At 38.9% G+C, this 18,064-nt stretch overlaps 1 protein-coding gene across 2 annotated transcripts; it reads left to right on the top strand.

The window, feature by feature from the left end:
• Nucleotides 1–5,754: 5,754 nt before the first annotated feature.
• LOC108435912 (mast cell protease 4-like) lies at nucleotides 5,755–16,393 on the top strand. 2 transcript variants are annotated; one of them, XM_017712051.2, is made up of 6 exons: nucleotides 5,755–6,185; nucleotides 11,973–12,056; nucleotides 13,594–13,744; nucleotides 14,278–14,416; nucleotides 15,818–16,069; nucleotides 16,201–16,393. In XM_017712051.2, the coding sequence occupies exons 2-6, from the start codon at nucleotides 11,999–12,001 to the stop codon at nucleotides 16,357–16,359; spliced, it is 759 nt and encodes a 252-aa protein (XP_017567540.1). In that variant the 5' UTR covers nucleotides 5,755–6,185; nucleotides 11,973–11,998; the 3' UTR covers nucleotides 16,360–16,393. The 2 variants fall into 2 exon arrangements, with proteins under 2 accessions (XP_017567540.1, XP_017567539.1); XM_017712050.2 differs by lacking the exon at nucleotides 5,755–6,185 and having other exon boundaries at nucleotides 11,313–12,056.
• The last annotated feature ends 1,671 nt before the right edge of the window (nucleotides 16,394–18,064 follow it).

The following is an 18,064-nucleotide window of genomic DNA, read 5'->3' as shown; positions in this document are numbered from 1 at the left end:
AAATTATTCTGTAACTGCATGAAATATATGCAAATTGTTATTTTATTTATTTATTTTGTAAAAGCTCCTCTCAGATGAACAGAAAATGTGTTTTATGATCTACACATATTGCCATATGCTTCCAGTTTACTGCTGAAAGCCAAAAATCTTAGATGCTATTTGTGTTATTTTAGACAAATAATTTTTCCTGAGCAGATCACTGAAGAGATGCCATCGGTTTATAGTTTATAGACCAGAATGGGTCAACTTTCAGATAAAAAAAAATTAGTGAGTTCAGCTTATTTTATTATTAGGGTTTAAAATGACCACCATCTATTTGACTGTTACAGCCTCATATGTCACCCACCTTCTGAATGTATCTTATAAAATATGAAAGTTATGAAGAATAAAACGAAGTGTGTTTTGGAACCACCGGTGGTTCAAAGGAGTTTAAGAGGCTACGTGCTAATGATTACAGAAGTAGCTGAGTTCAGGAAGTCATATCTGGTTAAGAACAGAGTAAAACACATTATGACTTAAAATCTGTAAGCCAAGCCTGCTGGGGTGAAATCTGTCATTCCTATAAAAGGATGGTTTAATAAGCAGCTAAAATGTGAACACCATGAATGGCGTGAATGCCACATGTCGGCAAGAAGTCTGGCAAGAAGGCCGTGCATTGGCGGCCAGTGGCATGGACTAGCATGAAGGCCACACTGAGGAAGCCTGCAGTGGTGGTGAGTGCAGGCACCTCTCAGGAACTGCTAGAGAAGAGCACCCAATCTCCATCCAGCATGACCTCTGCAACTCTCTGCATGGAACTGAACTGAAATTACTGGAAGTGAGAGGGGAGCAAGGGATCAATGTATATGGGTGCCCTCAAGCTTCTCCAAGGTGGAGAATCTGCTGCTCAGGGGGATATTTCAAGGCAGAGGGTGCCATGCCAAGCATCTTCCACCAAGTAAGTTCCCACATGCCACAATCCCTGACTCTGTCCGGTAAGGCGTGGAACAGCTCACTCCCAGCTGAGGTCAGGAGTCTTCTAGGTGTGATAAGGCCATGTCCACAAATTTCTTGAAAACTGAAAACTGTAATAAAGGCGAATGGTGGACACATTAAATATTCAATTTTGTCCATTCCGTTGTTTGTTTGGTAATTGCTAAATTAACATTGCTTAACAGAACAAAAAACACAGCAGAAATGAAAGGTGTTGATGTGGGGCTTGCTTACCAGCCATTTGCATGTATTTACATGAACTTACATTTGTTCAAAAATCGAAATTACACTAAAACCATGTTTTGACTTTAAAAGGTTACCGGGATGCTTTAACATCTTGAATTAACTGAACTTTTTATAAGCTGACAGAGCTTGTTCTTGTTCTGTTAACTTACTATTGTAACTACTTATTTAATAAACTTACCATTTTTAAGGCAGTCCTATAACTTATTATAGTTCATATTCAAACATTTTTAAAGTGTATGTGGTTTAGTAGTAAGGATACATTGTGTTTCATGGTGTTCTAGCTTGCTACATATATGACAGCATCATGCTTCAAGATTATTGCTGATTACATCTGATGTATTCCGTTACATGTGGTAGCTGGTGTACTTATGATGTGTATTGTTTAGAATACGTATTCATAATCTCTATACAAATGCATTATTTAAAGAGTATTGCTTCCATGTAGCTGGCACCAATGAAACAAGTAGCACCCCGTAAATTACAATTTAACACATCACCAAAAGGTTTTCTCGACCAGCTGTGTGCTGGATCATTAGTTCAGGCAAAAAAGAGCTAGCAAACTGTCTATGGTTGATTAGGTAAAAGCTAGTTAAGACCAGCAGAAAGAAACCTCACTGTGTTCTTACTGACCTTACTCTATACTGTAGGATGAAGGTTTCAAGATAAGGCAGCTGTTTGGGCCTCGTTCATCAATACCTTCCTAAATCTTTTCTTAAACGTTCTCTTGAGAAAGGTCCTAAGAAAAAGTCTACATCAGATCTAGGACGTGTTCTTAAACCAATCCCCACACGAGGGAGTTGTTCACACCCTTGTGCCCTTGAGTGAGTGTAGATTCTGTTCTTACCCAAGAACAAATTAGAAAAACATTGCTTAATGTTTGAATTTTGAACACTGCTTAAGTGGGTTTTAAGAAGAAATATATAAGAACGGACTCTTTGTATAGGGGTGACTCAGAAAGCTGAATTAATGAAAGTCATTAATTAATCTACTGCAAACAATGTTACGCAGTTGCCGACAATCATACAAGGGCTTGGTTTCAGAAGCTAACAGGATTTCAACTGACATTGATGAATGTCAGTCAAATTACTGGAGCAGTATGGTCAAATTTAATGAATTCCAAAAAGAGAACAATGTACATTTGGGCTGTGATGCCTGAGGGGGTGTAAGCTTCAATAAAGTTTCCAGGATCCTTCAGTAAACCGCCACACAGACCACAAATCATAGCCCGCTGCTGAGTACACATTGGCCAACATTCTTAAACATCAAGGCACTGAAATGGGTTCTTTGAAACAATGCCATAAAAGCCAACAAACAACAGCATTCAGCAGCTCATGAGCCAACGGCTGTGCACGTAGGCAGACTTTGAGCTGGAGTAGTGAGTGCAAAGATCCTCCTGACCGCCTGCTGATCAACTTTATAATGTCAAAATTATGAAAATGGAAGAAAAGTGAAATAAAGAAAACATCTTAATTTTGTAAGACAGTAGAATGATGTGATATGATTATTTTCCTTACATAGCATAACTAAATGTTGTTTTATTGCAGTGTATGAGTTTCTTCTGCATAAGCTATGTTGTTCATTCTTTTTGGCAGGTGCCAGTTTGGCACAGTGTACTGTCTTTAGATGGAACAAGCAATAGTTGCATTTGTTTATATTAACATGCATATACACCAGTCAGGCATAACATTATGACCACCTCCTTGTTTCTATGCTCATTGTTCATTTTATCAGCTCCACTTACTGTATAGGTGCAGTTTGTAGTTCTACAGTTACAGACTGTAGTCCATCTGTTTCTCTGATACTTTGTAATCCTCCTTTTACCCTGTACTTCAGTGGTGGTACGAGTAGATCAGACACAGCAGTGCTGATCTCAGTCCAGCACTGACACTGAGGTGTTTAAAAACTCCAGCAGCACTGCTGTGTCTGATCCACTCGTACAAGCGCGACACACACTAACACGCCACCACCACATCAGTGTTACTGCAGTGCTGAGAATGATCCACCACCCAAATAGTACCTGCTCTGTGAAGGTCCATGGGGGTCCTGACCACAGAAGAACAGGGAAAAGTGGGGCTAACAAAGTATGCAGAGAAACAGATGGACTTCTGTCGATACAGCAAAAAATGCAAATAAACGGGACTTTATGAGTACTGAAATACTGTGTAGGGCTTTTCTAAGAGTAATAAGCTAAGAGTTGTAGGACATTGTAGGTCAACAGCTATATGAATTTTGTCTGCCATCTAGTGGTTGAACAGTGAGAAAAGTTTACAAGCTTAAAGAGGAATCCAACAAATTTTTTAAAATTTCTGTATAGTTCAATCACTGAATGTAAAAGCGCCTTTCTCAACACTCACGGACACTGTACAAAATGTAGGGTTATATATATATATATATATATATATATATATAAAAAAAAAAACATCAACAGAGAGAGTAGGCTATTTTGAACAGGTGAGTTTTAAGACTGGATTTTGAAAAGAGGAAAAGAGTCAATGTTACGGATGTCAGGTGGGAGGGAGTTCCAGAGTTTGGGAGTAGAGCGGCTGAAAGCTCTACTCCCCATGGTACTCAAACGAGCAGAAGGTACAGAGAGATGAATGGAAGAGGAGGATCTGAGCGAGTGGGTAGAAGTTGCGATTTGGAGAAGATTTGACAGATAAGGGGGGGGCAGATTATGTATGGCCTTAAATGTGTGGAGGAGAATTTTGTATTCGATCCTATATTTAACAGGGAGCCAGTGGAGCTGTTGAAGGACAGGTGTAATGTGATGGAATGAATGAGTTTTAGTGATAATTCGGGCAGCTGCATTCTGAACCAGCTGAAGCTTATGGAGGGATTTATGAAGAAGGCCAAAGAGAAGAGAATTACAGTAGTCAATGCGGGATGTAACAAGACTATGAATAGAATAGATGCAGTATGGGGGGGTGAGGGAAGGGCGTAGACGATTGATGTTACGCAGATGGAAATACGCAGACCGTGTTATATTACTAATGTGAGAGCGGAAAGATAAACAGTTATCTAAGATGACACCCAAGCTCTTAACCTGAGGTGAGGGGGAGACTAATGTACTGTCAATTTGGATAGAGAAAATATCTACTTTCGATAATGTGGATTTGGAACCACAAAGCAAAATTTCAGTTTTATCACTGTTAAGTTGATTCACTGTTAAGGAAATTAGTGAACCAGGATTTTATTTCAGATAAACAGTTGGAAAGGGAAGAGGGCGGGAACAAAGTACTTAGTTTACTAGAAAGATAGAGCTGGGTGTCATCTGCATAGCAGTGGAAATGGATGTCGAAAGAGCGAAAAATATTGCCAAGGGGCAGATGGTAAATGATGAAAAGTAGTGGCCCCAAGACAGAACCCTGGGGTACACCAGAAGAAACAGGGGAAGACTGAGACCTGAAAGATTTGAGTTGAATGAACTGAGTGCGGCCTGAGAGATAGGAATGAAACCAGTCGAGTGCGATATGATTAATGCCAATGGAAGATAGTCTGTTAAGGATGATAGTATGAGAAATAGTGTCGAAGGCTGCACTCAGATCAAGAAGAATGAGAATGGAAAATAAACCAGAATCAGCTGCCATGAGAAGGTCATTAGTGATCTTAAGAAGAGCAGTTTCTGGAATTGTTCATAGAGACAATTTTGGGATAGGTAGGAATTAATTTGAGTAGCAATAACTTTTTCAAGTATTTTGGAAATGAAAGGGAGGTTAGAAATCGGGCAAAGGTTATTAAAATTGTTGGGGTCTGAGCCAGGTTTTTTCAGAATAGGAGTGATAGCAGCCGTTTTGAAGGGTGTAGGAACAATTCCACTAATGAGTGAGGAATGAATAATGGCAGTTATGAGGGGGAGCAGAGAGGAAAGACCATATTTAACTAAGACTGTAGACTGCAAGAGAGTTGAGAATATAGGTTAAAATATTGTTATAGTGGTCAACAAGTTCATCAAGCGAAGATGAGCTGTCCAGGTTCAGAATATTGTCCAGGCTGAAGGTGAGGACATCCTTATCAATGTCTTTGATGTTCCTAAATGAGATGAGATGTGATGGCTTGGTTATGGAGAGATATAGTGTAATGTTAAATGAGAGGAGGAAATGATCAGTAACATGAACTTCATCAGCTGCACAATTAGACTGAGTGAGACTGGAACAACAAATTAAGTCCAGTGTATGTGCTTTTATGTGGGTAGGAAAATCGATGAATTGATTAAATACAAAATTCTCCAGGCAGGATGAGAAGTCTTTGGTCAAAGGGAGATTACTGCAGTCCATGTGGATATTGAAATCCCCCAGCAATATTACGTTAGGTGAGAGTGTAGATAAATGAGTGAGTAGAGAGGCAAAATCAGTTAGAAAGTCATTATGTGGCTTAGGAGGACGGTAGACTGTAGCGATGATGGTAGGAGAGGGTCCAGGCACTTCACATGCTAAACATTCCAGAGAACTGAGAGCAGGCACAGATACAGGGAGGACTTTCCAATTCTCGCGGTGAAGTATCGCGAGACCTCCTTCGCGACCTACTCCACGGCGTTGACAAACGTAAACAAACCCAGGTGGAGCAGAGTCGCTGAGTTGTGAGAAGTCATTAGGTTGTTGCCAGGTTTCAGTTAGACAGAGAAAGTCAAACTTGCGCTCAGTGAGGAGATCTTGAATGAGATGTCCCTTGTTCGTGAGTGAGAGGCCGAAGTTGACGGTAGTGTAGTCGGCCGTAGCATTAGCTGATCTGGCTAAGCTAGCAAGCACGCTGTGGTTAACACGCCGGCCGGTATTCCTGCGAGGGCGACGGGTGGTGGACCAGAATGATGGAATTTCAGTAGAACTATTTTCAACACGGAAAATCCGGCTAGACCTACGATGAATGTATCTCGGGCGAGGCGGAAAAGCAATGTCCGGGTGAAAATGCAGCACTGCTGGCGGAGGCTCATGCCGGAGATAACGCAGCCGGAGAAGTTCAGGCTTTATACTGTAAACACACCTAATTCTGCTTCTCTAGAACTATTTCACAGTATTTCACACCAAACCACTCTGAACGACTTCATTTGCATCTTTAATTTGAGCTACTCAGAATTTTTTAAACAGTGGATACCACCAATCATGCATTTGTGCCTTTTTAAGATGTTTAAAATTACAGGACACTTAAAATGACAGCGATGTGTTCAAAAAAACAGAGCACTGCTATTTTATATTCTACAACAGTTAGTCTCGGCAATGCAAGCTGATTGGTTCAGAAGCCTTCTAACTGTGTTATTTTGCCATAACATCACAGGTTTTTCCCAAACATGGTATCACTCTGCTAAGACGCTGTTGCTAAGCAACGAGTTTGACAGCTGTAGGAGATGCTCAAGCCATCTATCTATCTATCTATCTATCTATCTATCTATCTATCTATCTATCAAGTGGCCGTTTGGTGTACAGTCTAATGCAAAAGTTTGAACATCCCTGCAAATTAAATGCTGTGTTGAATTTCTATAGTGAAAATAAGTATCACATCCTCTACAGGGAACACATTACACATGAAACAATTTAGCGCAGGTTAATTAAGTACACCCCTTTGTTTCTACACTATTTGTCCATTTGTTCAGCACCACTTACACATAGGTGCACTTTGTAGGCCTGCAGGCTGTTGTCTCTTCTGTTTCTCTGCATACTGTTTGTCCTCTTTTGCACTGCATGATGCTGAGTAACAAAAGTTACCATATTTGTACCTTTTGCCCATCATGTGCCCAAATGTTAAATGATCGCAAAACATCCTCCTACGCATTCATAGAATCTCATAAACAATGCTGTAGATATTGGTGGGACAAAAGCAGTGATGTTATGCGATGCTATATTTTCTGCTTTTTTGGTTTTTTTTTTCCACTTTGCCCATTTTTGTTTGACAAAGGAACAACAGCGATGCCCTGGATAATTGAAAAAGCCAAAGAAGCCAACGTGTGTTTGGGTGGCTTCTGTAAAGCCTGACTCTGCCAACCATGAAAAATGATGAAAGGATAAATTTAATATACACACAGATTGCAGGTCAGTTCAGTCTAAGCTGGTACAATCAGAAAGAGTGTGATTTTGCTCTGTAGGTATGTTTAATAAAATGGTCGTGGTGACAAATATATTTTCTCAGTTAAATTAAATTCAGTATCAATTTCAACACAATTCTTATAGAATTATCCCTCACATTCTTCTTGATCACTAACCTCCATCAGATCTGCGCCTTCAGTCCTGTCAGTCTCCTTCAGCTTTGATCTTTCCCTCTTTTCCTGTGTTTAGTAATGAATTAACTTTATTAGACTCACATTTACAATAACTCAAGGATATAATGATCAATCAGTTTAATCTTTTTAACTGGTAACAATCTTCTCATCTGACTGTCCAGCTGGCAAAAATGAATGTCCTTAGTTGCGTTCTGGTCCAGATCTGGCCCATATGCAATAAAATAAAAACTAATATGTGGCCCAGCTCTGGCCGCTGTAAAGTGAGTCTGGTCCAGCTCTGGCCGTATACTGTTTAACAGCTGTGGTCCAGATCTGGCCCACACACTGTAAAGTGACCGCATTTAAAATCTGTGGTCTAGATCTGGCCCATATATGACACACAGGTGAAAACTAAATAAAAGCAGTAAATGAATGAAAAAAAGACTTAATCTCTGTGACAGATCATTGTCTGCAGTCTGTGGGTACATCATTAAGGACGTATCGCTGTTGTCGGAAGAAAACCTTGTATCTCCAAAATTCTAACTTTACAGAAAAAGGAAAAAAACTGACTTTACTTTTAATGTAAGTCAGTTGAACCAGACATATTACCCAGTCATTTTGGGTCAGTTATTTTAGTCCATTCATACTGAAATTTATGTACAATGTAAAGGTTACAGGTATTTTCAAATTATGTAAAATAAAACTGAAAAACATAAAAAAGGGAGATACAAGGTTTTCTTCTGACAGCAGCAAAATGCAGCTGGCCATTCGGCTGAACAAACACCTTGGATTAAAGCGTACTATGTTTTCCACATTTAGTTTACAATCACACTGTTCACAATATTTCTGCACACATTTTAGACCACGGTGGACGAAATATTGAATGAAGTGGAGAGGCCACAGCAATACAGGCTAAATCTGACATCTTCCTTGAAGCTGTGTCCCAATGGGTTTAGAATGTAATTTATCAGGCATTTTACTTTAAATCAGAGACGAGAAAAATGTCTGAAAAGTTATACTTTCATACAATTAAACAGTTGCGTATGTCCCTGAAGTTGAGGTGTCACCCCTCCAACTCCTTCAGTGTGTCTTTTTAAAATGCATGCAAACTGTGTATGAGACACTGTTTCAGTTTCACTTGATAAACAGATACATTTTCTGATTCTGTGTGCAGTAATTAGTTTGACTACTGGATAAACTGCAGTTTTTCAAATTATTTTAAATACATGATTTTATCCTATAATATCTCAACCATGAGCCCTTTCTGGAATGTGTGGTAGGGACCTAAGATGTTATACAGAGACTGTATCCGTTATGAGCTTATGTGGGTAAATTATGATTATAAAGCTTTGTTTTGCATAAAGTCATTTTCACCAGTGCAGAATCCCTTAAACAAAACAAAAAGCAAAAACATTTATAATATAGTCAGATCGTTCATTTTGCATCAAAATTATAAACATTTTTTAAAGTAAAAAAAAAAAAATTAATGCACAAAAGCAAATCCAGAAATGTTTTGGTCAACTGTAGATCAACGTCTGACAATGACACGTGCAACACTATTGACCAAAAATTTGAAACAAGGGATTCATTATTATTTTTATCATTATATTTTTATATATTAGTATACAAGTATATTATTAATATAATCAGTTTTTATCAATACTATAAACTATAGTAATACATAATATGTAGCATACTTTGAAATGAGTTTTTCAAGGATTCATTTATTCAATTATTAGATAGTGAGTTATTCAGCAACCTTAATAAGTAAAATAGTAAAACATATAGTAAAAATGATAATAATAAAGGTTTCAAAATACTTGTTCTTTTGTTAAAAATGTACCAGTAAACGATACTACAACGTCAACGTGACGTATATAAACGTCACCATATATATAAAAGGATCCAAGGAGGTCAGACGGTTCAGTTTCACTCTGTGTATTATGGATTTTGAATGAGGTCTAATGTTAATTTTAGTGAGCCTTTAGCCAAAATCCTGTCATCAGCTCAGTTACTGGTAACATTGCACTGCATAAAGCTCCACGTCTTTCTTGGGGAGCTGGAAAAAGTAGTGGTAAAACCCCAAAAACCCCAACAGAAGAATTTAATTCCAAGAAGCCCTTAATGCCACCATGGTGAGGATACTTCAGGATGAAGATCCCGCCAAACCCACACGGTTTACACCTTCATTTCCTGTAAGTGCTTTTTTGTTCTAATTTCATGAGTTGAGGTCAAAAAATAATTCACATGATGTTAAGGAAGAGATCCTCTGCTCAGAAGGCCCTGTAAAATGGCAAGACTCTGACTACATAATGAAGTAAAAGAGGAGGTGTCTGAACAAGAGGACAATATGGAACTCAAATCTGATTAGCAAAGTGAATTTTTGGGTTGGAGCATGCCGAACGTCTGCCCACAACAGGAGTCTTTCGTTGAGCAGTGGTTCCAAGACCAGCTGCACGAGGAACATCCAGTGAGGTCTATACATAGTTGGATGTTGACCATTTTTATTACAACCCCAATTCCAATGAAGTTGGGACGTTGTGTAAAACATAAATAAGAACAGAATGATTTGCAAATCCTTTTCAACCAATATTCTATTGAATACACTACAAAGACAAGATATTTAATGTCCAAATGGATAAACTTTATTCCATCCATCCATCCATCCATCCATCCATACCACTGTGTTACATCACCTTTCCTTTTAACAACATTCAATAAGCGTTTGGGAACTGAGGACACTAATTGTTGAAGCTTTGTAGGTGGAATTCTTTCCCATTCTTGCTTGATGTACAACTTCAGTTGCTCAACTGTCCGGGGTCTCCGTTGTCATATTTTGCTCTTCATAACACGCCACACATTTTCAGTGGGAGACAGGTCTGGACTGCAGTCTAGCACTAGTGTGGCTTGGCATTGTCTTGCTGAAATAAGCAGGGACGTCCCTGAAAAAGACGTTGCTTGGATGGCAGCATATGTTGCTCCAAAACCTGTATGTACCTTTCAGCGTTAATGATGCATTCACATGTGCAAGTTACCCATGCCATGGGCACTAACACACACCCATACCATCAGAGATGCTGGCTTTTGAACTTTGAACTTTTGAACGCTGATAACAATCTGGACAGTCCTTTTCCTCTTTGGCCCGGAGGACACGACGTCCATGATTTCCAAAAACAATTTGAAATGTGGACTCATCAGACCACAGGACACTTTTCCACTTTGCGTCAGTCCATCTCAGATGAGCTCGGGCCCAGAGAAGCCGGCGGTGTTTCTGGGTGTTGTTGATATATGGATTTCACTTTGCATGGCAGAGTTTTAACTTGCGCTTGTAGATGGAGTGACGAACTGTGTTCACTAACAATGGTTTTCTGAAGTGTTCCTGAGCCCATGTGGTAATATCTGTTACAGAATGATGACGGTTTTTAATGCAGTGCTGCCTGAGGTATCGAAGGTCACGGGCATTCAATGTTGATTTTCTGCCTTGCTGATTACTTGCAGAGATTTCTCCAGATTCTCTGAATCTTTTGATGACATTATGGACTGTAGATGATGAAATCCCTAAATTCCTTGCAATTACACATTGAGAAACGTTGTTCTTAAACCTTTGGACTGTTTGCTCACGCAGTTGTTCTCAAAGTGGTGAACCTCGCCCCATCCTTGCTTGTGAACGACTGAGCCTTTCATGGATGCTCCCTTTATACCCAATCATGACACTCACCTGTTTCCAACGAACCTGTTCACCTGTGGAATGTTCCAAACAGTTGTTTTCTGAGCATTCCTCAACTTTCCCAGTCTTTTGTTGCCCCTGTCCCAACTTCTTTGGAACGTGTTGATGGCATCAAATTCAAAATGAGTGAATATTTGCAAAACACAATGAAGTTTATCCTGTAGTCTTTGTAGTGTATTCAATTGGATATGGGTTGAAAAGGTTTTGCAAATCATCGTATTCTGTTTTTATTTATGTTTTACACAACGTCCCGTATTGTACTACGTATTGTCTGCCCAAGCATAATGGAGGTTTTTAATTATTAACGGAGAATTAAATAATGAATGTGAGCGGACTCTGTAGAATTCTGCTTTACAAATAATGTAAACAATGTAAGAATTACAACTATTTTCATAAATTAAGGTGATTCAAAAAGTAATTAGACTAAATTGGACCTAGTAGTTTGTATTATAAGTATAATTTGTTGCTGTTAACAATCAAATTGAAGCCCAAAGAGCTTCAGTGCAACTGAAACAGCCACCATTAGACTGAAAACTTTAAACAAACCCACCAGAGGCATTAGGTGCGGCAAAACCAACTGCATTAAAAAAGAGAGAATGCACTGGTGAGCTCAGAAACACCAAAAGGCCCGGAAGACCACCAAAAAAGAAAAACGTACACAATACTTTATATCTTTTACATCATCTCTCTCAATGACCATCAGAACTGAACTGCTGAAAAGAAGTGTATTACTGTGACTGTGGTGAGAGCAACATATTAAAGGATGTGAGAATGAGAGGTGTTTGTGGTAAGCACTTTTTGCCCACCCTGTCACGTATAAAGTTCTTTTTCTGTCTATAGATAACTCACTCCTTCTTTGCTGAACCATGGCTGTCGTCTCGCTTCTTCTGCTGACTGCCCTCCTGCCATACCTGGGCAGAACTGGTGAGCTTCATTTGATCTCATTAACTTTCTGCTCTCTATAAGATTTCAGTATTAATTAATATTTGCAGGCAGTATATCACTGCCGTCATATCAAAACCTCATAAGTAATGACTTCTGTCAATTCTAGAGAAACTTACTGAGTCAGAACCGTCCCTAGAGTAAGTGATAAGAACCAGATATCCGAGGTGTTCAATAAAGACACCTCACAGAAATTTATTATGCTAAATAGCTGTGATATGTTGCCTAATGACATACAAAACTGAGAAGATGTGTAGGTGAGCCCTGGTTCCTATTAGTACCATGGTACAGAATTTGTAGGCAGTGCGTTTCTCTATAAAATTTTGCGTAAAGCACCTCTGAATGACTTTGTTTACATTTCAACCACTGAAGGACATAAAAAATTGCTAGAATTCCTCTTTAAGCAATGCTTCTTTAGACATCTAAGGGGCAGATTTACTAACATTTTGTCAATAAAAATGCCTGTTGCAATTTACGCAATTAATGGTTGTGATTAGGAAGAGAGAGTTTTACAAACACATTTATTTATTTTTAATGGAACAAAACACTTCTAATCGCTGGGACAGATGATAGTCTTGAAGGCCCCTGGCCACAGGAGTCTTTGGACCCCCTATACTCCAACAGTAAAGCATTAAAAAATTACATAAAGAGTGAAATAAGAAACACTTTCCAACACTAGAAATGTATTTATTTTTGGCTTTGTGTGGTGATTGATGTGATACTGATTGTTTCTACATCATAATAGTTTTTTGCATATGATTTGAAGATTTTGTCTAAGATTGAATCATGATTTCTTTCTCTTTTCTCTTCCACCACTATCTAAGCTCATCGAAAACATCCCATTTTAATGGCAGCAAGAAGATATCATTCAAAAATAATATAAAACTCAAGGGTCCTTAGAACAAATGATTTTACTTAATTAATTTAATAATCTGTACAAGGGCTATTTGTTTATCTCATGTTTGCTGTTATAAACAGGGATTTTACAATATCACACGGTTTCCAAATGCAGTCGGCCTAGAGCTCAAGCTGAGTTCATCCCTCCGGCAAAAAAATGAACTTGTTCCAAAACTGAAAGTAAAACATAATTGCTTCATTTCCTTAATATCTGACAAATTCATATCTTATTTTAATATCAAAATAAAGGCCATGATGTTGACATAATCACATGCTTTCTCAGCATGTCATAATTGCTTACTAAGTCAAAATATGGAGAAAATCATTAATTCAACCTAAAACATTTCAACTTGAAACAAAGAGGGGCTAAATGGCTGCCTGAGTCAAACATGTGGCCATATTGTGATGGTCATATTTTTATCATGAAGTTGCTATGCTCAGTTGTGTGGAAATTCTTAATAGGTAACCCACTAAACTGGCCACTGGACTGTCAGAAATGATTGCTTCTCTTAGTAAACCTGCCCTTTGCGTTTATATATATATATAGGTCATCATTACATAAGTTTCTACTAAGAGAAAAATGAATCACAGCATTTCTTTCATCTTTCACTCCTTGAAATAGCTCATGTAGACGTAGGCATAGTGAATGGCACGGAGACTAAACCACACTCAAGACCCTACATGGTTTCCGTTCAAAGAAAAGGAAAGCACATCTGTGGCGGCTTCCTCGTGTCTGAACACTTTGTGATGACGGCTGCGCACTGTTGGAACCAGTAAGCCCCTTTCTTAGTAAGAGTTTCACACTTACTCAGTTATTTGACAGGCCACTGTCACCTTTGCATTCAGAATGATGCACCTTCTGAGAAACAAGGGGTCTCTGAGTGGTCTGACTACTTTTGAAATGACCCATTCATTAAAAAAAAAAAAATATATATATATATATATATAATATATATATATATATATATATATGATACAGTATATTTTAGATATATTACACACAGTTTGGAATACACCAATTGCACTATTCTGACAATATATAACCATATATTTTGTTTTCATAGGGGTAATTACTATGTCAAAGCAAAAATATTATAGTCTGAACAAATCTTATTTCTTATTTAAATATATATTATGTAGTTTTAGACCTTTTCTCGTAAACAGTTTGTCATGAAATATTCCCAGTCTAAAGGGCAGTTGGTTTCTCCAAATGGTGTAAAAACATGCAGGAAATGAGGCTCAAGTGGTCTCGATATGATGAAAAATGAAAATGAAGACTTCTCTGTTATTCACTTGTTTCTAATAGGGAGGAAAAGCTGACGGTTGTGATAGGTGCTCATGAGCTCAAGACGGTCTCCACTGCGGATCGAAAGGAAGTGAAGTTCTATCACATCCATCCGATGTATGACTCCAGTACTCTGTTCAATGACATCATGCTGCTACAGGTAAACCACCAGACACTTAGACACAAGTGCTTCAGTAGCCGCGAAATACATCAAGCGTGGATGTGTCACTTATGGCAAGTGTGAATGTTTAAGGTGAGAGCAAGTTTACTGCAAAGTCAGCCAGTTTCACAGTAGATGTGTTTGTCATTGGCTGGTTTTACAGCCCAATAGGCCATTTTTGCCACATCACCAGAATGCAGACATTCCATATCACAAAAGAGTATAATTTCTACACTACTGTGACAAAGTCAGAGATCAGCTTTTATTTATTTAATTTCACACAAAACCAGGTATTCACTTTTCAGGAGATATTTTTGCGGAGATTAGGCGTGAAATCATCTGCTTACATAAGGAAGAACAACAAAGAAAAAAATTAAGTCGGAAAAAGTGGGATTTTCCAAAACTGGAGTTTAAAAAAATGATTAAAAGATACCGACAGGGACTCTAATCAACCATGCAACACCTGCTAGACCAGGCTTGTCAAACTGGGGACCTTCCAGGCCAAAGTGATGACTGTGGAGATAATTTACCCTCATCTAATGCTAAGATTTCAGTTCATGAAGGCCTTACTAATGTTGCAGTGTGCTGAAGCCTGCAGTGTTTTGGCCCCCAAGGACTGGAGCTACACATGTGTGGTACACCATCAAAACACCCCCTTCAGATAAACAGCACTTAAAGCTTTCATCTCTGAGAGAGAGGAGAAAAACAAGCTCCACTCTTACTTCAGATCTGAAAACATCCACAGATGTTTCTTGCAATCCTTCCACTGTGAGAGGCCACTCAGTGCTATGGGTCTGGTGTTCTCAGAACAATGAACTGACCACCATGGAGCCCAGACCTTAAAGTTATTGTTTGGCATTACTTGAATAGTATGGCAGAAAATGCAACCAACTCTAACTTCTAAACTTTGGAGGTGTGGAAAAGCATCCCTGCAGATTTCTTTGAAAAACTGAAAGTCTCCTAAAAGAACGGAAGCTGTAATAAAGGCAGAGTGGACATAAATTATGAAAAAATAATATTATATTTAGTTGTTGAGGTCTCTAGGCAATTATCTGAGATACCTTTTCTACTTTTTTCATGACTTCAAAAAATTAATAACTTAATATTTGATGTGTCTGGAAGTTAAATATATAAAGGGTGGCAGCTGATTTTTGCCCAGTCTGTTAAATTTGTCATGACCGTTAGGTAGGGTCAATATAATAATATAATAAAGGCCTTATAATACAGTGTTCCATCACAGCTACTGATTAATTAGGCTTTTTTATGGTAAACTGACCCACAACCATTCACAACTGCCATCAGCACTTTGAAACTGAGAATTGGTATTTTGTCACTAAAATGAAAATTTGATTCAACCAAAGATTATAATAACAATTGCTAATGAAGATAATTTCACTTCAGCTAAACAGAACAGCTAAAAAGAGCAAAAAGGTCAACTGGATTTCCATAACAAACAAAGACAAGGACATCAAGGCCAAATCAGTCTGCAGTGTTGCAGGCTGGGGCAAACAAAAGTCCAAAGGAGCCCCCAGTGCACGTCTTATGGAGGTTGATGTGAGCATCATAGACCAAAAAGCATGTCATAAATACTGGCACACAAACTACTCAGTGACGAGGATGATGTGTGCAGGAGGTCATGGAGGATTCTGTCAGGTATGAAACATTTTGTAGAGTATATTCAAGTGTCTTGTATGTATTTTTGTACAGGACACCCACAGTGCACTGTACAAATTACAGTGGAGAGAAATGTAGCTCTGACACAAAACGTATGCATCTGTTTGCAGGGCGACTCTGGAGGGCCTTTGGTGTGTAAGGGTACGGCAGTCGGTATCGTTTCATTCACAGACGATGGAGACTGCAGCTATCCTAAGTTGCCCAACGTCTACACCAAGATCTCCAAATTTTTGCCCTGGATTAAGGGTATTATGGGAAGTATGGAGTGAGCACAGACTAATAAACATTGTATCTGTTCCTCTATATGTTTGAGAGTTTTCCTTTTTTGTATGAGCTAAAGAAGCCTGATCTTAAATGTGACAAACTAGAGACAAAGAAACCCAGACCCTTCAGGCCTTGATTCCCCAGCCAGGCAACTGGGGTTCTTTCTAGATGGAGTTTGCATATTCTCTCATATCTGCATGGATTTCTTCTGGGTGCTCTGGTTTACTCCCATTCCAAAGACATGCAATCAGGCCAGTTGGAGACATTAAATTACTCCAAGATGTAAGTGTGTGTGTGAAGGTGTGTGTGATTGTATATATTTATGTGTCTGCCCTGGGATGGACTGGCGTCTTGTCCAGGGTGTTTCATACCTTCCACCCAATGATGGGCTCCAACACCCCACACGACTCAGGAGGATAAGTGTCTTAGATGATGAGCAAGTGATTCAGTGGACCAAACTAAGCATTTGGGAAAAAAATCTATAGCAAAGCCATAGATTTTCTGGCAACACATAAAAAAGGCTGAACCTTCACAGCTTCTGTAGAGGTCCTATGGTTTATCCAATCACCTGCATTTATGTAAATGGCTCATCCAGAAAGCTCATCAGAACAGACACAACAGGGTTAGATATTAGGTCAGAAAGTGAACAATTTCTCATATTGTTCATGCTTTTGTGCTCTTGACTAAGCATAGATTCTGCTTTATCTAAGAAGAAAATAAAAATAAGAAAGCATTGGTTTATATGAGTCTTCATGAAAACTGTGTATGTGGGTTTTAAGAAGAAATTTCTTCCTAAGGATAGTTGGTGGATGAGGCCCAATGTGCGTTAATCCAAAACAATCACTACAGATTAAAATCCAATCTTAAGGGGCGCCCGAGTGGCGCAACCGTCTAAGCATTGGCCCTATCATCAGGAGATTGCAAGGTCGATCCCTGGTAATGCTACAGCCATCCATAGCTGGGAGTCCAAGAGAGCACCATTGGCCTTACTCTCTTTGGGTGGGTAGATGGCCCCTCTTCTCCTCCCATCACTCAATGTGATACTAGTCAGTGCAGGCGTCTGTTAGCGAATGTAACAGATCTGGCAGTTGGCACTTTCCTCCAAGCGTGTTCGGCTGTCCCGTGATGTTGCGTGAGCAGCAGTTCAAAAAGAAGCGGTGGCTGGTTTCACAGGTCTCGGAGGAAGCCTGTGCTAGTCTTTACCCTCCTATCATTGGTAGTATTGTGTGATTGAGGGAATCCTAAGTAGCAGGTGGAATTGGAAACGACTAAATTGGGGAAAAAATCTGGTTAAAATACAAAAAAACAAATAAATATCCAGTTCGTAGAACAACTAAACGACCCCTAAGCAACATGAAACGTCCACAAGAACAAAAAGAAAAGCCTTTAGCAATTTTTTTACTGAATTTATTTACATTTTTCCACAGAGTGTTTGTTACGAACAAGAGCCAATGGCCATACAATTTTAAAATGTTCATTATATTACAAACGTAAGCTACGCACAATAAAGGAGTTTGCTGTACTGATGATTAATGTTAAACATTTAAAGGTAATTTGTTTATCCAAATCTTTGTAGGCAAGAAATTGGACCTTTGCAAGTTTTAGCTGAATACCACTGGACAAATACATCCACTAGTAGGCCTTCTGGTCAGCTACTGTCTAGTGGGACAGCGGATTGCTTGTGATTATTAGAGGTCTGCATTATCTGTA

This window comes from Pygocentrus nattereri, chromosome 15, assembly GCF_015220715.1.
Source record: "Pygocentrus nattereri isolate fPygNat1 chromosome 15, fPygNat1.pri, whole genome shotgun sequence".
Taxonomy (NCBI): Eukaryota; Metazoa; Chordata; class Actinopteri; order Characiformes; family Serrasalmidae; genus Pygocentrus; species Pygocentrus nattereri.
Note: the sequence above shows the minus strand (reverse complement) of the source record. Positions and strands in the feature narration are given on the sequence as shown.